The sequence below is a fragment of the Bombus bifarius genome, unplaced genomic scaffold (assembly GCF_011952205.1).
Source record: "Bombus bifarius isolate JDL3187 unplaced genomic scaffold, Bbif_JDL3187 scf7180000010271, whole genome shotgun sequence".
Classification (NCBI taxonomy): domain Eukaryota; kingdom Metazoa; phylum Arthropoda; class Insecta; order Hymenoptera; family Apidae; genus Bombus; species Bombus bifarius.
The window spans coordinates 2776568-2804144 of record NW_022885586.1 but is presented as its reverse complement, the minus strand read 5'-3'; the positions used below and the strand labels follow the sequence as shown (position 1 = coordinate 2804144).

The window sequence follows — 27577 nt, the reverse complement described above, 5'->3', positions numbered from 1 at the left end:
TGTCGAAAGAAACGTTTATTCACATTCTTTGCTTCATTGTTGCAGCTGCTGAAACAGGAGACGGACAGGCTGCTCTCGTTAGCCGCGTCAGCAGAAGCGGAATTGGCCAGTGACGATACTGTTGCACTTCCGGAAGAAGCAGCCGGAAAACTGCGGTCAGCTGCAGGCAAAGCTAAATTGCTCACTTCGCAGAAGATGCAACAGTTTGAGGGACTGTGCCAGAAAAATATTGTATGGCTTTCGTATATCGCTTTCCTAATAAGATTGTTAAATTTAGAATAACATTCAGATGATAAACAACACTCGTATTACCAACCATATACACTCCCGGTCATAAGTATTACGACGCTTTTTGGTTTCATAGAAAACATGATAAAATTAATAAAATTATTGTAAATTATGAAGAAAATGAGTAATCGGGCAAAGTTTAATACTCATGTATAAACGCTTAAGACTATGTGGACACTTCCTTATCTCTGACAACATTTTAATTGCAAAATTATAGATAAATCGAAACATAAATTAGTATATATACATTTATGTGCATATATTGAATATTCCATTTTTGTTGTAGAATCAAGTGCCTGGCGAGGAGTTCCCAACAACGAACGAGGATTTGGCGGGCTTCTGGGACATGGTGATGCTGCAGGTGGTTCAAGTAAACGAGCTATTCGATCAGATAGAAAAGTTACGCAATTCTCAGTGGCAAGAGGTATGTTCAGTTTCTGTTCACCCTCAGACAATCAATTCCTTGAAGCCTCCTGGGAAAAATTTTTATTCTCACAACAATACCGATAACGTAACGCCACCTGAATCGTCTTCCCGTATATCCTACTCGCACTCTGTTTCCAATAAGCGTGTACGATTCGATGATGCAACGTTTACCGACCCGGAAGAATCGAATCAGGTGAAAAAAGATTTCTATATCCCTCAAGTACCTGACTATGTAGCGCTTGAAATGCGTTTATGCGACGATGCGTTTCAAGTTCTAACCCTTTCCCAAAATTTAGAGGAATATGAGAACCATTGCGACGATTATGAAGTAGATTATAATGAAAGTAATACGGTTCTTTTTAAAGATGTAACTGAGATACAGACGATAAAAAATGATAGTTCTCCTCTTAAACCATGCACTTCGTACGTCATCAATTATGTGAACAGATTACAGCATGATATAAGTCCATTTTACTTTGAAAATTGTAAACAATCATCCTCTGATTTGTATCTTCGTGATGACTTTATTGAGAAGAATATTTCACCGAAATTTCAAACGATATTTAGAAAAGGCGATGATGAATTGAAACAGCAAAAGCATGATCATTCTTCAAGTAAAGGACAGAATAATTATTCAGAATTGTTCACAAAAGATACGCAAAAGGATATAAAAAAAAATGAAAATAACGCAACCAACTTGAAGACTATTTCTTCATCCAGTAAAAGAATTGTATCTGCGGATAAAAGAATGGGAAAGGTTCGACCGAAAGCTAAATCCTATAGCTCCACAGGGAGAAATCTGAACCAGGAGATCCAGATAAAAAATGGTCGAAGAACAAGATCGCATACTCCAGAAAACAGGCCTCGAAAAAACGATTCAATTAAGTCAGGTATCGGCGACGAGCAAAAGTCTTGTAATTTAAAGCCAGTCATTATCCACAAAAGGGGCGAAGAGAAAGTTCCTACTCCATCAAAAATTGACAAGTTTCCTTATAAATCTTTCCCTGCGCATAAAGGAAATGTTAAAAAACTTAGGCATAACGTCACATTTTCAAACGACATTAAAGAACTACCGCCAACAAGAAAAGATATTTCATCTGTTGATTGCAACGCTGTGAACATGACAAAATCATCTACAAAAAATTTATTGCACGCTAAACCAAAAAAGATGTTAAAAATGAAGAATGCGAAAAAATTGAGTCATAATTATTATGAAAGGTGTAATCTCTCTGTCGTAAGCGAAGTCTGGTCGAATCTCGATTTTGTGTATAATAATAAAAAGTCTCAAAGGAAATCCGATGCATATGAAGAAAATTGTACGTTTGCTGGGACGTGGAACGTAAGAAAGCAAGCAAAAGAATTAAAAAAAGAGCAGGTGGAAAAATTAAGAAAGGATCAGATAAAGGAATCCCCCCAAAAAATCGAAAAAGAAGCAGAAATTTCATCTGTAATATCCGATAATATTTTTTGGAGACTAAGCGACTCGAAACCTTTCATTCCATTGTCCCCAGAAACGCTACGCCAATTAAGACAAATCTATAATGTCGAAAATTATTTATCTTCAACTGTGAACAAATCTGAGAAACTAGAAAGAATGAAGGTTTACGACAAGAAAAGGAAACAAACTTTCAAAATCGTGGAAGACGAATCTTTGAAAAAAATGGTTTCTCGCGGAATCACGTCTAATCTTTTGGATAGTCGTTCGGAAAATAATTTTTTGAAACGATTGGACACCCAAGATACAAATTCTGTAAGCTTACAAGATAATTTCGAGACGGCAAGCGAAACTCTAAATCCTATACCGGAAAGTCACGACTTTTCCATGCAATGTATAAATTCTCTCGCGAATTTGGTGCCCCGTGTGGCGAACAATAAAAATAAATCGACTCTCGTTATAAATAATATTACAAATAATATTCCAACATGGCCAATCAAGGATGGTAAGATACGGAATTTTCTCTCTACTTTAATATCCTCCATAAGTTCTGAGATTGTGTCGAAAGTTACGAAACATAGTAGTTCTAAATTAAAAAATCGAGTAAGCATCAAAAAACTAAGTTATGGTGTAATTACGAAAAACATAAAATCTAAATCTAATGCCAATGTAAACGTTATCATGGATATTTCGCAACATGTTCGTTCAAATTTCGTTTCTAGTCGTTCACCAAATAGAAAGAGTGGAAAAAGTATTATATCTACTGACCTCGACAATTATCTGCCATTGAAAAAAGGCTTTCACGTGAATAGTTATCTAGAAGATACGAAATATATGCAATTATTTCCGAATAATATCAAATTTCACACAAATTCGTCAAATACTAAGAGTTTCCCTATTAAAGTAAAACACGTGTGTACGTTTCTTAAATCAAATCGAACCCTTTGTCGATTATCGTTGTATTTGTACATGTATGGTATTCTGAGTCTTGTTTTTATATTTCTAAAAATCACCGCGTACGACGAATCTTCGTACTCATGTATTGTGAATCCTAGGATTTTGTATAATTTGTACTAAATGAATCATTATTAGCAGCGATCAACTATACCCTCTTGCGTTTGTAGAATAAAAGCCCTCTTCTTCCTCCTTCGGTATTTTTCCTAGATTTTTGTCAAAATACCCAAGTAACGAAGATTAAGAAAACAGTGCTAGAAAAGCTGGAAGAAGAAATCCGAGAAGGATCCTTTTTCTCTAAGTATGTTTTACTTATTTCTATGTATCTATAGGAAATGTAAAAGTGTAAAAGTGTATGTGATGCATGTAACATGTACAGATATTCGCAATTTCCACTTTCTCCTTTTTTTTCACCTTTCACCTGTACTTCTTTCACCTGTACAATTTAATTCCTGACATTTCTTTACTTCTATCAGTCCTTAACATAGACGGTACCATTATTTTCTATTGCTAGTGCTTCATTACATTTGTAATATCTTTTGCAGACTGTACCAGAGAAAAAGACAGTTGCTTCAGCTCCGCAGAATGGCACCACTGCCAAACGTCGCGTCACGCCAATTCACAAACCAAAATCCACAGCTAACAGCGAAGCAAACAAGAAGGCAAGAGAAGCAAGAGAACAAGCTCGAAGGCAACTGATCGAAGAGAGAAGACGAGCGATGCGCTCGAAAGCGCAAAATTCCGAGAATACCGTGAAGATCTTCGCCCCCGATACGTAACGATAAAAAGAGGGGCGGATCTATTCAGCAATTCGTAGCAGCGTTTCCGGCGACGCTTAATGCCTCGAGCCCAAATCAAACCGCGGTATTTTGTATGCATTTTCTTAAACAACTCGAATCTCGAGCAGACTGACGATTAATTCTGAAAGCTTCTTAATTGACAATTAATACGATGCTCGTTGTTGCGTCTGGATCCACTTAATAAATAGATTAATGACAATTAAACATCAGATTGCTCGGTATGGAGTTGATTATAAACAATAATTATCGATATGCTTCGAACTACAATCAAACTCGCTTTATGTCGTTAATAAAGTTGAGCGTTGTGGGACAGCATACGAGCAATAAGAGCGATTCATGTAATTGATAAATATTTAGTGCGATCGGTTTTTTTAAGGATTGACTTTTAGTAAATATAAAAAGAGCCGGATCGATCGGGAGATTAAGTTTTTAACGTTTTAAATGTACGATATTTTATTACGATGTTTCCTCGTCTCACGCTCTTAAATGTTTCTCTTCGATTTTGTACACGCTGTGATGTTTCGTGCTAATCTTGTTACGTTTTATAACAATTTACGCTGTCGTTCGATTTCTACGTATTTAATGTTCACTTTACGAACGGAATAGCACAGTAACAGTTGAGCATCTTCGGCTCTTTGTTTCTATTTCATGTTTCTTTTTGTAAGATACTATGTCAAAGAAAATGTTACTCGATGAGAAAAAAAAAGCAAATCAGAATAAGTGATTGGGGAGAAGATGAATTGTAAAAAATCATTTCTCAATTTTCATAGTAGAAAGGAAGGGATAAAGACTACCCTTTGCCCATTGAATCTTTTTTGCAAGAAAGCTGAAAAGTAGTTACTCGAGTAAAGCGGCCAGATCATATTTCTATATGGTATTTCTAGCGATCATGAGTAACTTATATTTATACGAATAGCATGAACGATCGACGATCGCTGATAAACGTTAATGATCAGCAAGATGAAGGTAGAGAAGTTTATAACTAATCGTGGAAGTTAGTCAAAACTTAGGAACTTAATAAACCTGGTTTAAGGACTGCAAGACAAGAGATATACTCGAGAAATATTGGTTGCCTTGAGCCAGGTATAATTTTTATCTTGTAGTTCATGTATATAATATTAACGATCGTTCGAAAAAAGCGAACAATCAACCGTGCTCGCCTAAGAATTTTTGCTTGCAAAACGATCGGGATCGGGATAGATCGCGAGTTGCAGGTTAAACCAGAAAAAGATTCCTATTATTTTTACTATCTATACTGTTTCTGTAACACTCGTAACAATTAATTGATATTATTATTTTAAACTCGATCGTTAGTTTGATCGCATTAATACCTCTCACGAGGAAATCGGTTTCGGAAAAAATATCGTAGTTGTGAATAGATCTTGCGAATTACCTGACAGACAAAAGGTGAAAGATTCTTCAGAAGAGTCCCTGCGCAAGCATCGTATGGACCCACGTTTGTCTAAACTGACATTCCCGTAGAGACGGTCTCGAAACACCCGATAGTTTAATTCCCATGTTAATTTTAAGGTGTATCTGGTAGATAAACTGACGTTAGCAGATATAATTTAGAGCTGGCCCAACCAAAAAACACGCGCTATCTAATTAAATACTCGGTATGATGAATGTGTCGCGATTTTCACGATGGTATTGACTAATGTGCTGACAAATTTATAATTCCATGCGCGTTAAAATGCAAAGAAAACAAAATAAAGAATAAAGCGAAAAGATGGAAAGGAAATTTCTCGAAGCATCGTTCTGCTTACTAATATGCAGTAACGCGTATCAATCTGCGTTATTTATTGACTGTTGATTCCCTTGGTGCCTTGATTATTTATACGTGTGTACATAAAATCGACTGACAACCGACGATTCGACGCGATATCACGTGCGATCGCTTTTGATCGCACGTGCCACAGACCCATCGAAAGACAACAAGCGAGTCGATAAATGAGAATGAAATGAAAACACGTTGGAAGCTTCTTTTTTTAATTAGTTGGTGGGTTCATTGATCAGTTTTCTTGCACAATATTCGCGATCATGGATAGAGAGACAAATAAGGAATCAGGATCATATAATTTTGTTCTCATTTATCCGTTCTGCCTAAAGACGAAAACACAAATTTTGGTAACGATTTATTTTAGACTTCTAGCGAATCCATCAGAATTTTCTATAAAACGTCATCCTGAGTGAGAAACGATTAATTTTTTAAATGTATCAACCGTGTGCCGCCAGCGACTGTAAATAAGCGTGACAGAATATTGCGTGGCTGAAACAGCGAGCGATTACAAGCAAATTAATCGTGTAATTTTCAGAAACCGTTATATACCGATATGAACATTGGCCAGCACGACAGAATTCACGCGTATTGCAACTCGTTTTTCGTACTCTGTTAGTTCTCTTCGTTCTTAGTTGCATCCTCGATATACTGTGTACAGTCCTTGTTTAGGGGCTCACCTTAATCCACACGTAGTAATTTATATTCAGAACAGTTCCCCGTTGCTTTTATAGGGGCCCATATGCCACATAGCTTTTCAAGAGATCGATCCAAAGCGTATATAAGGATAATCGTCGTGACAACCACAATCATCACGTTTCTCAAAATGTATTGTCTCTATTTTTTAATTCGCTGAAAATTTCACTAGAATTTGGAATTACGTCGTTCTTGAGAGAAAAATGTCCTGTGTTTTTATCTCATGAGAAATCGAAACTGCTTTTCGGAAACGACAGGAAGCGCAAATTTTTTACTTATCGATGGGAAAAGATTCGATGTCTGTTAAACGCGTCGATCATCGAACGTTCCCTTTCTCTTTTTTACGCGAATAAACAATTACGATTATTTATTTATTAGATACTAGTAAGCTGTCCATACACCTGTTCTCAATGAATTAATAAAAAATGATAGAAAAACATGCAAATTTATTTTAGTTAGAAGAAACACGAATGATAGGGAAGTAGGAAGACACAAGTATTTAACAACATCCTTGATTTATTTCTTCCTTATACAGTATTATTCTTCTCTTATATCATTTCTTACGAATATCTGTTTCATATACATTTACTTGTATACAAATCATCTGTAGTAAGCTGAACCGTACTTCTCTTAAAACAATCATAATGCTATAGAGATGAAAATCTGGGGAAAAATTGGCACAGAACAGATTCATTTCTGTGATAAGTACATATATATTCGATGAAGCAAAAGTTCAACGACCCCCTAACAAAGATCACTGACCTTGAACTTGATTTGGTCCCACGATAAATTCCCTTCTATTCTCTTGTCGCATTTGCCAACGTTTGGTTTACTTTATCATTGCTCTTTTGGCAAAGATAATATCAATATTCCCAAAATATCAATGACGTACATTCCCCAGTTTTTCTAGTTTCACGCGAGGCAGATCAATGTTTTGCCCTCGTTCATTTTGTCCTGAACTTTATCACTGGCTGTGGACTTTTCTGCTTGGCCGCTTATTACCGCACAAACAAACGTCAATCCAACCCCTATCACGGCGCTATAGAAAGCCCAACCTGGAACATAAAACGTTCTTTACCCTTTTGCTTGACAATAAATTAATTAAGCAATGAAAATAAGAGACGTCCCCTATTCTGTTCTATTCGTTTCATTTTATCTCTTAATTTATGTTACTCTTATATGTTATTGTTATTTTCATGTTAAATTTCTTAATGTTGCTTAGTGTGGGCAACAATTACAAAGATAAAATCCATGAATCTTTTTAAGTTGAGTTTTATGCAAAGGATTTAATCTACAGCATCTTGATTGCCCGCATAAAAAGTCAAAGTGTCTTGGGAATGTAAAGAATTGTAAACGCTTTTACTACCTAGAGAGCATTCAGCGAGATAGAAAGCGTTAGCTTCCGGTCCACAGATCCTTTGAACCCTTTCTGCGCCCCAGCCGGCGGGATACAAGATCATCCCCAGTAAATAAAATATTCCTGTTGGCAAGAAGCGAAGTAGCATTAGAAACTTAGAGAGTTACAAGCTGTTTGCAAAATTGAAGTGTCATGTTGAAATATTACCAGCAATAACCTGCGCAACACCAGCCAGGTTGAAGATGCTCTTTCTGCCGATGCTTTGCATGCAGCAGCCAACCAAAGCTGCCACCACTGTCATCGACATAATCGCCAAGCCAAGAGACAGGAAGAAGTAAGAAGCTTTCCAGCAGTCTGGAAATACGCTGGAATCTGTGGCGAAGCCGTCCAAGTTGAAATTTGCACAGTGAGTCTTCTTCCCGTGTAGCCTGATGCAACGATTGAAAATTCCGACTGTTGGCGCGTAAAACTCTGTCCCATTCTCTAACGATCAAAAGAAAAAACAGGAAAAAAGACTTTAATCCTTCGTCTAATATAGTTCTCTGTTTAGGAACGAACGAATGATGGATAAATTGTACAAGAAGTATCAACGAGAAGGTGATGGGGTCTCATCGAAGTAGACACGAGTCATTAATATTCCAAGCAACGTTAAGAACTTCTTTGAATATATCCCACCCTTCGACCGCATACTAACGACGTACGGATTAAATAAGAGAAAATAGTTACTCGTGTCTTTTATCTGAGGTCCGATGAGCCATTTTGGAGTGATGAGCCCCGATAAAACTGCCATTAACGCCGCCAGGGACAGGAGCGTCCACAGCAAACTACGACTAGTGACTATCACATAGCACATGCTGCCGTTCAATTGTGGATCTATGCCATCCTTCAAGCTCTAATCTCCTCCTGCAACATTTTTCCCTCTTACAATTATGACCAACCCATGAAGAAAGGCAATATTTATTAAAAGAACCAATTCATGGCAAGACATAACGACATAAGTTTCTACCGCTTCAGCTATCGATCTTCAACATCACGGTTCATGATTAAAATACATCCTGCTAAATACAACGTCAGAATTTTGAGCGACTGTGTATTTACAGCGACTGCCGTTCTTCATAGTTGGACAGTATCAATTATTAAATGAACCCATAGGTAATGCGGCTCTTCTCAGAGTCAAAGCACTGGAAATAGTTATACTACCAAAGTTTTATACAAATTAGGATAGGAAGCTTAATAGAAAAAGATGAAGAATTATAAAGAAATAAGGAGATTCATCGCTGATCAATTTCTAACAGGTAATTTCTCATTTTTACTTGTGCGACGATCCAACACTGTGAGCGCACTTGGTGCAAATTGGATCAAAGTCGATCGTGTTATAAGGCAAGTTTGAAAAGATGATTCGTGGACACCCTTATCGCGATTCAGTCGGCGTCAGGGGTCAACGATTCGGCGATCAGGCCCAAAGACTTTCGGGTAACTGCGCAAGAATAAATGCCACTCACATATATTTCGGGGAAACGTTACGTATGGCCCTTTTCCCGCGAACCAAAGAACAGGCCGGCATTAAAAGTGAAGAGTCGCAAGCTCAGCCATACGCATCTTTTTCTCGTTTCTTTTCTCTCGCGTTACCGGTTCCGATTTTTTATTCTGATTTCGTGAGAATCGTAAAGCCGTGCCCGCCCAACAAAGCATCCGTTTCTTCCGACCCCTCGTAAAACGACGAGCATGTTTGCGCGCTGATTCGAATCGACTTCGATCGGAGAAAAGGGCAAGAAGAGGTTTCTTCGAGCTGCCACGGGATCGTTATATTGGAATTCTCGGTTTGTTTCAGTTTGACGACCGCTTGACAACTCTTCCGGCACATCCTATTTCGAATGTTTCTCGTTGGATCTGTCATTAGAAAAAAGAAATCTTTGTAATAAAACCGTCAAGAAATAGTTTGTAAGATTTAAAACTGGTAATTTCAACTTCGAAGACCGAGAAGATTCACGTAAGACACTGCATGATTGATTATGGCCAATAAGAAACACTAATTGAAAATGTATGAAAATGATCGTATGGAACAAAATTACATTAAAAATGTGCTACTTGCCAAAGTATGGTGTTAAAACCACATCATAAAATCAATACGGAATGATCGAATCGCTTATCGAGCAATCCAATATTACGAAGAAAAATTCTCATGGTAAAGGGCGAAGCAATTTTTCTTCACTCTATGAATACATTTAAATTTGTTAGGAAATCTGATTCTACTCGACAAAGGCTTTTCGTGTTTTAATGTGACCAAGAACCAAGGCTAGAAAGATCGATCGGAAACCTGCCCCTCCCTCAGAACTGACCTATTTTGCTTTCTAACTTTAGATCGACCTAAGTTTGGGACCTGTGGATGATTTAGTGGGCGGTGGCCCTTCGTTGTTGAACGTATGCTGTTCTCCGCGACCCTTGAGATTTTTGATCCCCTTTAAACCCGCAAACTTAATCGCTTTCATTCCTCAGCGCCAGATGAGCGATTCTCTTTGATGTAGCCGAAACGTGGCGAATCAGTAGGCCACGATGTGACGCGTTCTTTGTATGGAAAAAGATCTCTTGGTGGTTGGCTCCATTCTCTGGGCTATTCTTTTATTCGTGCGTCGGAAGACACAGAATTTTGAGAAGCGAGCAACAACTCGCATACATAATTCGAAAACCATATAAGGAGAGAATTCTAGGACTCGGTAGCGACGTAATGAATTTTTATGATCTTTTTCCTCTACGAGTAAACATACGATTTGTCATGATTCGCGATCTTCGCATCGAAAGATAGAATAAATAACACAGATTTTTCTGTCGTAAAAATTAAAACAGCTGATATTTATACATCTACATTGATAGAATAACAGTTTGAAGAGGACAAATAGTGAAAGGAAAGAGACGCCGAGTAATAATCGCGTTGCTTCGGCCTGCGGAGTAACGTGGGGAAGCAGCGATGTTTAATTAAATTCGTTTCACGCTGTACATCTGCCAGTTTTATTTTTATCATTTCTTGCGCGCGACCTCCTCTAAAAGCACTCAAGAGACCGGGTTTACTTAGGATCGCCCCTTAATCGCTGTTTGTATTTATACTGTCTTCGAGTTTCGCGTCGGATTTAATGAATCCCTAACACCGGAAACACGTTGATTCACCGCGGCATAGAAACTCGTGACCTCACGGAGCAGCGGGATTGCTCCAACTTGTTTCAACATCGAACATCTGCCGTAGTTGTAAAAAACATGTGGCATTAATACAACCTCTCCTTCTTTCGTTATTAGGTATCTGCTGTTATGATGTTGAAAATGTTTAGCATCCTCCACGTGACATTAATAAACCGCGGTTTGGCTTGCAGCCATTCGAAGTTCGGAGAAGGACGGATGAGATAAGACCGATCAGAGCTTGCATGTAGACCGCCAGTCGTTCGACGGACAACTTCTCTTATTTTTTATTTCTTTTTTTCCACTTTAATCGTTGCTTTCATTGTTGTGGGTTGCCACGCCTTTAGCGAATGCAGTAGGGCTCCATTGTCTGGACGTGAGTCCCCTTTGCTGAATTAATTTTCCATGTTTAATTCGTTGGAAAGGATCAGGCTAAAGCATTGGGCCTGTAAACTAGGTGGAACGAAATTCTAGTCGATCGACCGGCCACGTTTCTGATCGAATTATAACACGTTCGCTAACCAGCCACACGTGCTTCGCAATTAATTTACATTTAGTTCTATGCTTCAACTTGATCTCACACAGCTATGTACGATGTATGGTATTTCAATATAGTTGATATACAAGATGAACAAGAAATTGACGTACCAGAAGTTAACGTAAAATACATAAAGATACGTGTTACGTAAGTTTTACAAACGAGTTGTAACGTGAACCCCTCGAACACGTTGGTAGACCCAAGGAAAAATTATGAAATGTTGAATATCGTGAAGAATTATCAAATATATTATACAAAGGTACAAGAAACGAAACATGATCTATAGTGGGCATTTGCTTCAATCGTCTGTGATCGCGAACGTGTTAAAATTCTATAGAATTACCAGGGGAAACAACGTTAGAAGTCTCAGTTCAATTTCAGTTTACTCAGGTAAAGCAAAGTGATGAATTAGTAGAGATGAATAAGATCTCCGCAACATTGGTGAGCTTCTTCCTCGCCTCGCGCATCGCGGAATGCGATATCTTTCCTTTTCTCTCTGCTCGTGGCCCTGGACGAGAGGCTCCGACCATTAGTCATCCAGCAATGGGTCCTCTGTCCGGCAGCTCGTTATCAGAAAGGCGTAAGTCGACGGCCAGTGCGAACTTAACACTCGTAAATTCAAATCACACGTTTCCGGCCCGTGGACGTTGCTTTACGAGCATTCTTTATCCACGAGAAACCGGCGGAATCTATAATCTTCTATTTTTAAAAATATCCTTGTAAGAAACACGAATCTTCTGCGTCTTTCCTATCTTCTAGTTTCTCGCGTGTAATCATAAATTGTGAACTTGTCGTAAACATTTTCCATCGCCAAACGTTACTCGCTGTTTTATAGTTTACCATATGAAATCCATTGAGAGATTAGCACGTTAACAAGTTCTGCGAAATCTGAAACAATCGAACGTTTTGATTACAGAAACACGAGACACCTACACGTTGCATAATCCAGCGACGACGTAGACCATCTGCAAGGCAGCTGTTGGACAGGTGCTCCCTTACTTCTCCACTCTCTTGTTTTCGTCCCCTCTTACCATCGACAGATCCTCCCAGGCTCACCTTCTTCTTCTCCCTCTTCTTCGTTCTCTTCTTCTGCTGCCTCTCGTTTCATCTTTTTCTTTTACCTGCATCCTCCTGGCATGCACACTGTCGATTTTATCCAACAGTAATTTATCGTGATTTCAGCCGATCGCGTTCGATTAAACATTTTGGAGAAACGATTCCGCGAAGCCTCGCTGCAATTTCTCCAAAAATCGTATTCCAGATATTCTGGCATCGTTTACGTTCACGATTCAACAATTTGTTCGCTTCAAACAGAATGTAAAATGGAGTATCGATTTTTGTCCATCGAAGAGATGTTTTATTCATTCTCGAAGATTCAGTGGAATGTGCCATAAGATAAATTGCATATGTTCATGCAAGGTTATATCTTTGTGAACACAACCAGAGAAATGGAACTTACGCAGAGATTATGTTTCGATATATGCAATACACATAGAACGAAGAACCGATTATGTGTCCTGAGCAAAATTGAACACACACCCTTTAAAACAGAGCAATTTTTTTAAAACTGGCTCAGACGACTTTACTTTTTCTTTTCTTTTTGAGAAGTTAGAAGGTTTAGTTTACTAGATAATGTGGAAAAAAGTTGTAATAAAAGTGTAATTGGTCGGAATCTCGAAGAAAGGAATAAAGGTCACTTTTACAATTTTTCTGTCTGAGCCTGTAATGAAAATTTAAAGAATGCACTTTGTAGATTCGTTTCAGTCACATACATGCTGAATCGGTTGATATGGACGAATATAAGAATCTGTACATAGATTTTAGGTCGCCGAAAATCGCCAAGGCTGTGATTAAATTTTCATCCTGGGCTAAAACATTGTAAAAAGCGACGTTTGCTTTTTTCTTCGCGATTTCAATAAACTGCAATTTTTCCAGAAATTTGCTTGCGCTCTATCTAGCAAACTATTGCTTCCAATTTCAAAAGAGAAAAATAAAATCAAGTCGTTTGGTGGAATTGTAAAAAGGTAATTCTGTCTTAAGCAGTATACGTTCACGTTTGCTCATTACCGTACACTGCACATGTTTCGCGCGTTCCCTCTTCCATTTCGTCGATTTTTAATTCAAGGTTTCGTCGATAGCGGATTGCCAAGCTGAATTCCCTTTTGTTCACAGGCAGATTTACAGTTCCGTAGAACGATTTGCGTTCCTGGAACAGCCACGCCTATTACCATGAATCTCTTTCGAAAAGGCTACGGCATTCCACGTCCGATGTATCCTTTATAAAAAAAAAAAAAGGAGAAAAAAGTACGAAGTGTTGCCTGTATTGTAACATTCTCATCGGTATTCTTCCACTATTCGACTAAATTAATCGTCATTAATCTTGAAACCTCGTCCAACCACTGTCCTCCCTTTCTCATTGACTTCTATTGATTTCAATTCGATTACATCGAACCAAAAGAATCGTTGCATAATTCACACGCTGGCCATTCACGCGTGCTATGGTTACCGGATGTTCGAGCAGTTCGTTTTGCCGAATGTAAAGGGTTAAAGATCAATGATCGACGCGTATCAGAACGATCAACAGGAAGTGTACACGGAGTCGGCGATATTACTTCCGAGGCGAAATCCTATTTACCACGGCACAGCGATAACAGTTCGATGCTAGGCGCCTTTCCAGTGGAACGACCGCCAGGATAATTAAGGTACCACGAGCAAGACGACCAACTTAACGGTGATTTCCAGCGCATCTAGCTAGGCCCGGCAATTAAGATAATCGCCGATCGCGCGCTCCGACTACGCGTCTCCTTGGTCACGCTGTCCTCTTCGTGGATATCGATACCTGGAATTCTTTTGGAACTTTTATTCCACCATCCATCCACATCCATATATTTTTATCCATCGATTTTTCATCGATATCGTCGTTGTCTGTCGCGGTTGATGGAAACACAGGTAGATTTGAAATTAATCCAGTGACGTGGCCAGACGTGTGCAAGACAAATAGAATACAAGTGAAACAGGGTTAGCTCTATGACAAGATACCACCGTATTGGCAAAGTTTGAAAGACGTTTGAGGATGTGTATAAAAATTAGAACATGTGCTTCGCAGAGTTTATAACACGAAATATTAGGTGAAGTAAAAAGTTCTGAGCGCTTTTTCGCTTTATTTCGACGATGAAATTAACATAGTCAAGATTATTCGATTTAGATTAAATATGCGCCGTTTTGTTCGATTACTTTTGTCCATTTTGAAGGCAATTTCATAATTCCGCGGTTGAAGAAGTCCTCGTCCCTATTGGTAAAAAACTTGACCAGCTCATTTTCACAAGCCTCTCTTGAGGCCAGTTTTGTACCATCAAGAAAATTTTGCAAAAACTTAAAAAGGTGATAATCGCTTGGTGCCAGGTCTGGACTGTACGGCGGATGCGATAGAACCTCCCAGCCAAGCTCTCGGAGCTTCTGACGCGTCGTTAAAGATGTGTGCGGCCTGGCGTTGTCTTGATGGAACACAACACCTTTCCTATTGGCCAATTCTGGCCGCTTCTGGTCGATCGCCTGCTTCAGTCTGGTCAGTTGTTGACAATAGAGGTCCGAATTAAGTGTTTGCCCCGATGGGAGCAGCTCATAATGGATGATTCCCTTCCAATCCCACCAAACACACAATAAAACCTTCTTGGCCGTTAATCCACGCTTGGCGATCGTTTGGGCCGGCCCACCGCGATTGGACCACGATCTTTTTCGGCTGTTGTTCTCGTATGTGACCCATTTTTCATCGCCAGTCACCATCCGCTTCAAAAATGGGTCGATTTCGTTACGTCTCAACAAAGAATCGCAGGCATCAATTCGGTCCAAAAGGTTCTTTTGCGTCAATTCATGTGGCACCCATACGTCGAGCTTCTTCTTGAGACCAGCCTTATGCAAATGGTTCCAAACGGTTTTCTGGCTAATCTTCAGTTCCTGGGCAATGGAATAAGTGCTCACATGCCGGTCCGACTCGACGATTTCCATGATTTTATCCACATTTTCGACGATTGGCCTACCAGAGCGTGCCTCATCTTCGACGTCCATATTACCAGAACGGAATCGTTGGAACCACCGCTTTGCTGTTGCATTCGATACTGTACTGGGTCCATAAACAGCACAAATTTTTTTGGCCGCCTGCTCCGCCTTTTCACCTTGGTCGTAGTGGTACTGAAGAATGTATCGAATTTTCTCTTTTTTTATCTCCATTTTCGAACGCTGTAACACACAACTGGCTTCACCGAACACAAAACTGACAAAGAACCTTTTTGATGCGTAATATCACCTTGAAATCGGTGTATACTATGACTCGATGCGATGTGCACATCGTGAGATATGGCTCACTAAAGACATCTAGCGAAAAACGCTCAGAACTTTTTACTTAACCTAATATTTAGATAACCAGCTATTTCTTAGCTCCAACGTAAATTCACAGAAACAAAATATACATATCTAAGCAGGAATTTCGAACCTCGCATCAAAGTCTCAACAAATTCAGATTAAATTCCAATGTTAATGTAACGCTTCGTATCCCATTTCTTTCTTACTCTCATCGTACGATTTTACAAACATTAGTATAGTATATAAATATAATACTAACGATATTTGATACGTTTCACGTTCGCGATCAAACAAATTCTCGTTTCTCCAAACTATCCAAAGCTTATCAACCGCTGAAAGATCCAAGATACCAATCGTATACATATTTCTACCGAAAAGCTTCGTTTGATTTTCTGTTTCCCTTTCGATCGAGTTTCCATTAACTTTCTGCTCGCAACACGCGGAAGGTTCGCTTAGAATGTTGGTAACACGTCCAGTAAAAGATGTTAGAATAAAGATGCTGCTCATGCGTCTATTTTTCTCGCGGCTGACGCTTTTCATTCCCTCTCGCACCCAGTTCCCATCTTTCCTGCCCTTCCTTCTTCCCTCCTCTCTTCCCATTTGTTCCTGCTAGCTCCGGCTGGTTCGAGACCAGCATAGCCAGTCGCTGTGTCATCGAGCCTCGATACATCATAAATATAAATTGATTTCTGGATACGTGTTGGTACTGTTGGTACAAATGGGACTGCGTGCGAGCCGCACACGCGTCCGCGAAAGTCGTTGGTTGGCATACACGCGCGGGCTATAGCTACGTTTCGGAATCTTAATGCGCCGCGAAGGAACACGAACGCCAAAAATGACGAATGACTTGTCACAACGAATTTCGCAACGCCCGATCTACCGACTAACTCGTCACTTTTTATCGATCTACTCCTTCTTGTGATTCTTCCACTTTTTCTTCTTTTTTTTTTTTTTCTATCGTTATTTTTCGGGGGGCAACGTATTTAGTATAGCGAGGCTAGATTTTCATTTTCGAGCGATTTTTTTTCCTGCACGTTGTTACAGCGTGAATACGCCGCGCAGGGACAGGAAACGATGCGCACGTGGAGACAAAATAAATGGACCTCGTCGTTATTAACGTGTGTGACAGTCGTGTGTCGAATGTATAGGTCGTGTAAATCCTAAGACGTCCGCAGGCTTGCGTTGAAGTACCTCCCACGCTGTATAATCAAATAACAAGAGCACACAGCTCGTCGCATCTTTGTAACGACGAATCATCTCACGCAAGTTGATATTTGTTTCTTGAAAATTGAATATTAATCGCGTGCTTGTAGGATAAAATTATGGGATTAATAGAAAGCATGATCGCTGTCTTTCGTATTATACGAGCATACTGAGAGGGCAGTCGGCGCGCGTTAATTTTTATTTAGCGTAAGTAAGTTCGTGAGTTTCTCCGTATAATCTAATGAACTGCTGAAACTGGCGGCAAAATTCGCTCGTCTGCATCATACTTAAATGCATCTCTCTGAGTAATATAATTTATTAAATTGCAATAGGCGCGCAATAATCACAGTTTGCCTCGGTGGAAGTCGCAAGTGGGCATTTCCTGAAGATCGCGATAAACCCGTCTGCGCAAAGTGCTATGAACTCGGGCAACTCTAGATAAATCTAAACGAATCGCGTGATAAACCTCACTGTGCGCATCGAAATATTTAAAAACCGACAGATACTTTAAATTCTCCTCTCGTTTCTTCTTCCTTCCATTTTTTTTTTTTTCATTGTTTTTTCTTATGGAGGAATGCATATATAGTATATATATATAAACGAGGAGTAGGAAACTGTCGGAAGGAAACGCAAGTTCTGTCCCCAAGGTATCTTTCTGTGGACCTTCGTATAGCTTCTGATTCCCTGGAAATGCATTAACGAGCGATTACGAATCCATTCCAGATCGTTGAGATTGCCACGGGGGCTCGTTTTCTCGGTAGAAGCCGCCAACAACGCTGCTTGCATCAGAGCAGCCGGTTGGAAGATTAGAATGCACCGTGCATTCGCTTTTCGAACGACTTGCACGCGCGTTGCCATCACCACGAACAGAGCCACGAGCAGAGTCCTCGACGAGCCTCAGGATCACTCTCGGTTTCTTGTTGTTCGAACAACGTTCTGGATGAGAGCTTCCAGCAAATTCAAATATTCCTATCGCCAGAGTCTTTCAAAGAGATTTCTCAAGGAAAAAACGTATAATTCAGGCACCGGACTTAAATTCACGAAACTCGAATCTTCGACTTCGTCGGGTCTGGAAACTATGGAAACCTGGACTTTGATCTTTATACGCAGTTCTTACGTTCGTACATTGTTCCTTTAATCGTTGTTTTAAAGCGAATCTTCATCGAAAGGCCATACGAATAACGTATCGATCTATCAAGCCTATCTGTTTGGCTCATCCAATGGAACTACTTATAACAGCGATCTAATTGTTGTAGAGTACATCAGCCTGCTTTGTCGGGTAGAATATATAGAGATTAATGATCTTTTAATAGTTAACCCTTAACTCTTTGTAATTTTGAAGCAGATATAAGAGCTACATAGTAACTAGCCTGTGATATTTACGCATCGACAGAGAATCGAAAGCCGTAGAGCGCAGAAAATGCATATGGTACGATAAAAACAAGTAGAATATCCAAGTTACAGATGAAACAAATTTCTCTTTTGATTCTGTTTGTTTAACACTAGCCTCACCAGGTCCGGTCGAGTAACCGGTTTCAAAATTTAATTTAAAATTGGTCACTCGTTGTTATTTCTTTCGTTCGTTTAACTCTACGTGAATTCTCATATTAATAAAAATTGAGAAATTGATTAATCAGATAAGAACGAAAATCGTGATGGTAAAAATACGAATTCTCATAAAGAGTCTGGTGACGACGACTCGCGGCCACTTCGGAACAGGAATGTATATTGACTTTCTTTTTCTTGAATTTATCATTAGAAAGCAACTCGAGCAAACTCTATTGGAAATTTTTGCGAGTATATCAAGAAAATTCGCCAGTGACCGAAGGTTAACGATAAACGTCGGTATTATCAACCAGACGACTGATTTATCGTGTTAGTCAATTAGCGACCTAATTGACGTATCGTCACGAGCCTTAATTAAGAATTATCATGAAAATCCATTTGCGTGTGACCCAGTTTAAGACCGAGAACGACAACGCGTTATCTGCCGACAGAAATCGGGGTACTCCCCTTTGTTCGTGCAGCTCCTCCTCGGACACGAGTCGCCCGCATTCCTCTGTTAGGTACGTACCAGGAAAAAAAGCGGCCAGAGCCCTCCTCTTGGAGGGAAAAAAAAAAGAAAAAGAAGGAAGAAAGAAAAGGTGAATTTACAGGCAAGCGTGGCCGTAATGTAGTCAAGCCTGCCAGTTCAAAGCGAGCTCGCGTACGAAGACGCGATTCGATTCACGCTTTGAAGCGTGTACTTACAAAGAGCTGCAGGATGTTGCGCCGCTTGCAATTATTTTCTGCCTCTCGTTACTCTATTTTCAACCTTATTACTCTATTTTAAAGCCGCTATAACATTTCTTAACGTACTGGTGGCGACGATCAGCGATGTGTCTACCGATCCCTCGAACGATCTGACTTTCCATAAATTTCTCAATTATTCGAATAAAATCCACGTAACGATAGAATTACATAGTTAGAAACGAACGTCGTATTTTCATAGATATTATCGAATTATAGATTGCTTTGAAACGTTTCGTTTTAATATTTCGTACGATTTTACTATCTGCTGTATATCCCGCGCATTTTATGGATCAAGCGTTGCAAAGGCCGAAGATATCCAAAGAGCTAGGAACGCGACGACGAAATCCGACGACTGTTGGCTGTTATCTGTTTTTGGTTCGCTCGCTTGTTAAGTAAATCGAAAACGGGGATGAGAAATATTTAAGACTCAATGAAATAGAAAGACAGCTGTCTCAGCTCGTGTGTCGCGCATCCATGCTTATACGTGTACTTAACTCAAATTCATTCAAGCAGAGTGATATCATCTTCATTGGAGAAACCTCAGCTGATGTGTCGTGCGTCTCTGTATTTATACGTGTAATTTAAAACCATTGAGACGTAGCCATGTTTGGTATCTCATTGGTATATCATCGAAGAAGCTGTCAGCAACGCGAACCTACGTATATATCAATGCATAAAATTCTTACGAAAAATCACGATTCCTCGTTCGAATCGTTTCAATATCGCTACTGTTGAATTCAATATATAGCTTCTAGTATTTCTAAAAACGCTACGTACCTTGAATTCGAGTTAAATACCGGTGCACGCTCGATCAAGTCTACACAGTGTCCCAAGTTTAGACGGCTAAAGAAAATGATATTATACAGGGTGGTTGGTAACTGGTGGTACTTGTGGTAAGAAGTCGAAAATATAGAATACAATTTTTTTTTTATTTTTCCATGGAGACAACGATCTACAGTGAGATCCGTTATAACGAGACGCGATAAAGTGCACGCGTACCGAGCGAAAATTCAAAGTCGATTTTCTCGAAAACAAAGCCTCGAACGAAAAATTTTTATTCTATATTTTCGACTTCTTTTTTCGCATAGAATCACCCCCTTTCCGCTTGTACCGCCAGTTACCAACCATCCTGTATAAACGTAAGTGTTGTATTAGATTGTGCGAAATGTTTCTTTCGTTTTATAAGGAAATAAGAGATTTTCTGTTTTATATTGGTTTATTGAATTATGCAGGAACATAATAATAGAAATAGAACGAAATGGATCATACTGCCTAATTCAATAAAATAACATAAAACACTTTTCGGACAACCCAATACCGTAATGTACAAACTCTTAGTAAAAACGTTATAGCAGAAATATGAAACCTGAAAGCAATAGACGAACATTATCACGAAAGGCGAATTGGTCGGAGAGGGCGCGTTATTATTTGGTCCGCGAGATCGCCAGATCTTGCAACATTACGGATTTTTATCCGCAGGGAACAGTGAAAGCGATTGTGTATCGTACAAGAGTCGATTGGCGACAAGAACTAATAGAAAGGATTGATGGCGCATTCGTTGATCTAAAACAAGACAAACATGAAATTCGGAGAGCTACAAACTCAATTTCCGTACGATGCGAAGCTTATGCTCGAAAAGGGGGATGGCATTTTGAAATGGACGCATAAATCAACTTTCTTTTCGGTGTAATAAGACGTTTGAGGGCATATGTTCGCGTTTCATCTTTTTCTTCTTTCTACTCGTGCAACGTGTTTTGGTGAAGCTTGATCGTTTGAACTTGCTACACTCTGTGTACAGGGTGTCTCGTTTTAATCGTCGTTGAAAAGTGTTTCAAAGTGAAACTTATCTTGTTTCGAGGAAAAGTTTTCCGCCACGGTGAGAAATCTTATCTAGGCGAACGTGTTTTGAGGATCTCGAAGCAACCTTTGTTTCTTCAAATGGAACTATACATATTTTTATATACCACTCGATGTATCTTTTAATTTTTTCTACAAGAAAGTATCAAGGTACTTGGAACATGGTTAGTTCGAAAGATATTCTGTCTTTAATCTTGTAAAACTTATCGTATGAAAGACGAGGAAGGAGAACGTAGTGCTTTTATATTCATGTTCTTTGCTTGTCTTTCGTACACTCGATTCGATAGAATTCACATTCAGCTATCTTTTAGATTAGGCGTTTTCAGATACAGATACTTCGATACCTTTTTGTAGAGAATTAAGAACTGCATCGTATAAAAAGAGAACGTATAGTTCCATTTAAGAAAACTACAGATCACCTTGAAATCTCTACATAGATCAAATTTGTGACCATCGCAACACGTTTCCTCCGAAACGAAATAAGTTTTATTTCAAAACTCTTTTGAGAGTAATCCTCCTCGTGTCGATTAAAATGAGACACCCTCTGTAAACCTAAAAATTATTAAAATCAGTCGCTTTAATCGTTTCGTTATTAAATCATTGTACCGTGTGGCACTGCTGAAAACGTTGCACTGGTCGTTCGTCTCTCAAGTCGCGAATACCATCAGAGTTTGATTGGGAGGCGCGTGAAATGCAATTTGCAAACGAGCCGTATATTTACCCACACGTATACGACGATACACGATTGATGACCAGAGTACATATTTTCTTCCTATATATATATATATATCGATGACGCATCTCTGTGTACTCACAGAAGCCGGTTCGAATAAACGCGCGAGCACGTACACTCGAGTGTGTATCAACGTTGAGACTGTTGAGACACGCGTGTCCACGCTTGCCAGGGTAATATCGAAATACTATCGCTTCCCACGCGAGAAGGAGCCTCGATTCTGTCTAAACGGCGCCCGTGCGTCCGCCTGTATTCACGTGCGTGCGTAAAAGCTGCCTTATTGGGAAGCTTTAATGGCTAGACCACGGCCAAGAGTACGTCGAGCATACTTTATGCCATCGACCATATTTGTCCTACGATTCATATCGTGACAGCGAAAACGGATTCGGTAACGAGTCCCTTTCGTGAGCTTTCGCAACAGCTCTCTCGATCGTTCTAACGGTTCGATATCGTTTCGTGCTCTTAATGGTATAGAAGATTATGCAGCGTGCTCTCATCGAGAATTAGCTTCCAGAGGAATTTCTATCGTCGTCATTCTCTATTCCAGCGTCTCATTTTGCGAAATTCTGATGTTAGTTCGTTGCCACTGGACAGTTGGGTTGTCCGAAAAGTGTCTTTCTCTCGCAAACGTGTTTTTTACAACAGTGCACCTTCGTACAAACGTGAAACCAAGTCTGTGAAATGTCGCGGTGTTCATCTCAACAGAGCAAGATGGATCGTACGTAATTCGACAAAATAATATAAAACAAAAACGTTGTGCGTCTATTATTTCCTCGTGAAACGAAAGAAACTTTTTGGATATCCTAATAAAATGGTAATTAAATTGACGCATATGGAATATCGTTTGTTCCGAGTTTCAAGCTGGTTTATCCCGTCGCGGAAAATTATTAGAACCGTGTTAAGGAAGCAGACATTTATTACAAATTGTATCGAATCGAGAAGTATTTTTAATGGGGAAGAATTTAGACGGAAAGCTTGCACGAGGAAAAATTTCTGTCACATTTTTTTGCGATTTATCGGGGCGTCTCGCTTTACAAAGAAATTCCCATGTTAATAATAATTTCAATCTTTTGATAACAGGCAACGACTACCAGGGTTTGGTGCACGTATGATATCATTCGTTTCTTCTTAGAGATAACTTCGTTTAGCGAGCTTGCAGCTAAGAATTCCAGCATTTTGCACGTTTACCAATTCGACGATTTAGCGAATCGAATGGCAAAGACTGTATCTTTGTGAGAACATGTCCCTGTCTCGGAGGAGGCGTTATTACATCGTAGAAATACCTTTGCGGACTGTTTCGTTCAGCACGTAATAACTGTCATAGTCGATTGCAGTATAGTATGGTCGAGAGACACGGTCCTCGTGGTCCAGAATCCCCGTGGTTTACCAGATCGTAACCAGATCTTTGAATTTCGAGGTTTACTATTACGATGGCACGCCGTCTGCTAAGACGTTCGCTAAGATCTTCGTGATACTTTTCTTCTTTCGATAAGCATAAACGTGGAGCATATGGTAATATTTTTTGAAAAGGCGAATCTATCGAAACAACGAATATTTGGACCGAAGAAACCATAATTTGAAAGCGAGACCCGCGACGCTTTTCGTTCCTCGATAAGCAAATCGTAATTTTGTAAAAAAATTAGAGTATCGAATCGAAAAAGATTTGAAACTAGAAAACTACAATTTTATAAGCGAACAGAGGCATCGAGACGCCGAAGATTTAAAAGCAAGAGAGTGGAATTTTTGCCGGAAAGGCGGCGGTATCGAGCCAAGAAGGGTCCGACGCGAAGAAACTGCACTTTAACGAAAAAGATTACACAGGTTTCTGTGCGGTATTTGACACTACTGTTACGCGAAACATCCTCGCTATCTCGTTTCACTGACAGTCGAACGCGCCGTCCAACTGCTTACGAAGTAATTTAACCGTTCCGCTATGGTGATTTAAAAAAATTGAACTTGAGAAACAGGGGGACGCAGCCGCAGACGGGCAAAAAACGAATGACCGAGGCGATTAATTAATCGTTGTCCTGTCGCTTTCGTTTAAGCGTAATTCGTCTCAATTTAACGGTCTGCTGTTCCTCAAAATAAATTCATTAAGAAAAACGATACTCGACCGATTACGCGCCGAATACGTAATTTGGAAAATTAAAAGCGCTTTTGGATCGTGACTTTTTTTCTCTTTTTTTCTGTGAAATTGCGATCAGGATAATGATTTCGTCGCGTCAGGATAATGATCTCGAAGCTGTTGCGCGCGATAGAGCAAAAAGAAAAAACGGGAGGGAAGAGCCGAAACCACCCTACGATGCATAATTCATGGTGGTAGGTCTGGCTTTATGGCACACCCTGATGCCTGATGATGTAAACAGTCGTAAATTAATGCAATTGGCCAGAGCTGGTTCACGTGTGTGGTAGAAAGAGAGAAATGAAGGGATAGATACATTAACATCGCGTTCGGTGAACTTCGCGCTTCCACACTTGGCAAATTCAAAGATTGCACAGCTTCCACGCGCCTGCACCGCTCTCTGCGCTCTATCCTCCGCTTCCGGTACGTAATTGGTCCCATTAAAGAGACGCAACGACTCGTTAAAGAAAACATTAGCGACAAGTAACAGAATATTGGTGAAATTGTTTATGTCATTTGAATATTTTAATTTCCGAGGGCTGTACTTATTTTAATCGAACCCTTCAGAAGCCACATCGATCAGCAAAGTACAGGGAAATGATGCTACAAACACTGTTTCTTATTTTTAATTTACGTTAAAATTTACCATTTTCTTGTGGCATTTTTAAACTTATGGAACTTGTGGAATTAAACTCATTGGTTTCTGGAGAATCGAATATCGATCGTGTATTTATGTAATGAAATTAAGCAATGATCAGAAACGTATACAACGCTCTGCTTTTTAAATTTACGCCAGAATTCGCTATTACTCGTGTCATCTTTTCGCGATGAATGAACCTGCGCATCTGAATTTTTGTCTCTTGAGAGTCGAATATCAATCGAGTATTTACATAACGAAATTAAATAAGCGATAAGAAGCAGAGTCGATCAATTTATCTTCCGAGAGGCTCGATTGTAAGACCGTTTGACTGTCTAAGGTATAAGTCAAAGAAAAAGGTAGATTACTCATCCACGACCCTATTATCTACAAAACCTGCAGAACAACCTCAAGACACGTAGCAGTCTTAGACACGGTCCACGCAAATCGCATTCGAGCACATCTTCTAAGAGTCATCCGTATCGTCGATAGTGTTCGCATTGTATTTCAATATCTTATCTTGTATTTGTTATTTATCACGATGTAACATCAAGGAGCCGAATTTACCGAGTTTTACAAGTTCAAAAAATGTATTATATTTTATCATATCGTGAATGTATTATTCGCGAGAATTTAATTCAAGAACCAAACCGAGATTTCCAATTTCTATACAGCCAGGTTGCAGTCAGATTATGCGAGTCAAAGAATCAAACTTGTTCGAAAGATTATTAAGTTCTTATTACAATTTCATTTTATTATTATTATCAATTTTGATATAAGAAGATGTATATACTTCACTTATGCCGGTTCTACCATCAATTTTGACTACGAAACAAGTATGTACACATATATAAATATATAAATACCAGTTTCCTATCGTTTTCGTATGAAAAGTGTTCGAACAGTTTTATATCATATCGTATGACAAATTACAAGTAACGATCGTATTAAACGAAATCTGGTGTGAAAATAGTTAAAGCATTTCCAAGTTGGCCGAGGGGCTGTACCAATCGTTTCGCGTCCAAAGCAAAGTCAATTGCATTTGGCTTTAAGGGATCGCGTGTCATTCGAGATCCGACTATCAATGGGTCCGTTTTGCATCGCAAAGGACTCGCTCGTTCTATTGTTCGCCTCTCTCGATAATTCAGCTCCAACAGAGTGTAAAAGGAATAAATATTCAATTACCGGACACGTATCATCCACTTTTGTCCTCGGCTATGCAAAGTCGCGTGAATTTCAATGAAACGAAAATCCAAACGAATAAATCTCACGGCAATTTCACTCACCTCCGATCCGTTTCCTGCCCAACGTAAAGCTTGATAATGACGAACGTTCGCACTCGGTTACTAGAGGAAATAGATATTAGTCAGTGGCTATTCGTGGTCGAGAACGGAACTGTCAAGCGGCCGTTTCTCCTGTCAAAGGCCTCGCGTAGTCGACGCTTTTTTCCTGGACACGGAGCTGCGCGGTCAAAGCGCCGAGCTGAACTGAACCCGAGGCGGCTCGCGATCGCCGCTATAACGCGTGGCGATCGTGAACGCAGACCTGTTTGTTGGTGGGACGCGGGGCCTCCTCGTGTTATTTACTTTATTACGCTACTCGTTGCGAGGTTCGGGGAAATATACCGTCGAAAGGGAGTGAAATTCTAGCGGATTTTCTACGATCCGCAGTTCTTGTATCTACGGCGAACAGGCTCGTGATAAGAATGAACAGATTCTCCGAATCTTTAGGTAATAATACTTTGATTTTAAAGCATCTTTGAATCTTCCTAGTCGGAAGCTAAACTCGCTTGATCTACGTTAGTGGAGACGATATTATAAAAACGATATAGATTTCCTTATAGAGATCCTTGGAATCCAAGTGTCTTGATACTCACGAACGATATAATTATGCAAATTTAATAACTTGCATCGCACGATAGATAAAAAAAAGTGGGACAATTCGATAAGCAATTGTAATTAACGAGGACTGTTAATGACAAAAGAGCACTTCTCGTGATTAATATCCTGTGCATATTTCGAAACGAGTACAAGACATTATCGTGATCAGCCTTTTAACGAAAGCCTGGCGTTTACGAACCTAATCACATAAAATCGTGATACAGGCCATTAAGCATGATGTGAGTGCCGCTTTCCACAGTTTCCATTACATCGCGCTACCAGAAATCGCTCGATACTTTCGTCCACGAGGCTTTTCATCGTTTTCCATCCATCGAGGGTGTCGTCCTGGCATCCTTTCGGCGTCCGATTACAACCACCATGGGGTGGATGGTTTATGAGAGGGTATTCTATAGCCTTATGGGGCTTAAAGGCGCCAGCATTTATGGATTTACCGCCTGGTGTAACGTTTCGTCGTTTCGTCGTCCGGAGAATAATAAACAAAACACTTAACTATAGCGTGATATTTTATGGTTAAATATTGAGACAAAACGCTTCGATAGACGAAATATGATCCACTCTGTGTTGATCGTAATATCGTTTTAGCTATAGAAAGTAATCCATCGCCTTTGAATAATTTTCGAAATTTAAATATCCTTTCGCTCTATATATTTTAGGATTTTACCATATCGATCTTAATATTTCTAAAACGCGGTGTAAACTCAATTTCGAAACGCGTCAACAAATGATTTTTGTTGTTCGATTAATAATAAGAAAACTGTGCTTGGTCGAAGAGCAAGATTGATAAATAAATGACAAATTTCTGTACAGAAAGACACTGAATTAATTTCTACGTTTAGCTTCACAACTATTGAAACTATATATTATTTGTTGTACTACAGACGTACGTTTGTTAAGCTTCCAAAAAATTCGACGTTCACTTGCTGGTGGCTTTGACAGCAGTTGGTTTTAACCTGGCTAATAAAAATCGTGTTAAGAATTCTACGAAATAAAGTCATGGTAGATAAGAGGAGCAAATACACCGCTTCTGCTCGAGA

At 39.5% G+C, this 27577-nt stretch overlaps 2 protein-coding genes across 8 annotated transcripts in view; one reads left to right on the top strand and one right to left on the bottom strand.

The window, feature by feature from the left end:
- Positions 1-6813, top strand: part of LOC117216330 — a 41660-nt gene extending 34847 nt beyond the window's left edge. For all 5 annotated transcript variants that reach the window (XM_033462964.1, XM_033462962.1, XM_033462963.1 and 2 more), the window contains 3 exons: positions 46-231; positions 575-712; positions 3649-6813. In XM_033462964.1, coding sequence (XP_033318855.1) covers positions 46-231; positions 575-712; positions 3649-3882 — 558 coding nt within the window. In that variant the 3' untranslated portion in view covers positions 3883-6813. The remainder of the gene's footprint in view (positions 1-45; positions 232-574; positions 713-3648) is intronic.
- Positions 6814-6877: 64 nt separating this feature from the next.
- Positions 6878-26140, bottom strand: LOC117216336 (LHFPL tetraspan subfamily member 2a protein). 3 transcript variants are annotated; one of them, XM_033462982.1, is made up of 6 exons: positions 25929-26140; positions 8460-8636; positions 7941-8216; positions 7743-7856; positions 7268-7431; positions 6878-7189 (listed from the first exon to the last, which is right to left on the bottom strand). In XM_033462982.1, exons 2-5 carry the CDS (start codon positions 8584-8586, stop codon positions 7289-7291), a joined length of 660 nt encoding a protein of 219 aa, XP_033318873.1. In that variant the 5' UTR covers positions 8587-8636; positions 25929-26140; the 3' UTR covers positions 6878-7189; positions 7268-7288. The 3 variants fall into 3 exon arrangements, with proteins under 3 accessions (XP_033318873.1, XP_033318871.1, XP_033318872.1); XM_033462980.1 differs by having other exon boundaries at positions 6878-7431; XM_033462981.1 differs by lacking the exon at positions 25929-26140 and adding an exon at positions 12373-12480 and having other exon boundaries at positions 6878-7431.
- Between the last annotated feature and the right edge of the window lie 1437 nt (positions 26141-27577).

Bases quoted from the DNA above. Each gene is read 5' to 3' on its own strand.
- LOC117216336 (XM_033462980.1), bottom strand. From the start codon at position 8,586: ATGTGCTATGTGATAGTCACTAGTCGTAGTTTGCTGTGGACGCTCCTG. The intron at 7,857-7,940 runs GTAATATTTCAA...TCTTGCCAACAG, and splicing joins TGTTGCGCAGGTTATTGCTG to GAATATTTTATTTACTGGGG. The intron at 7,432-7,742 runs GTAGTAAAAGCG...TTTATGTTCCAG, and splicing joins TCTCGCTGAATGCTCTCTAG to GTTGGGCTTTCTATAGCGCC.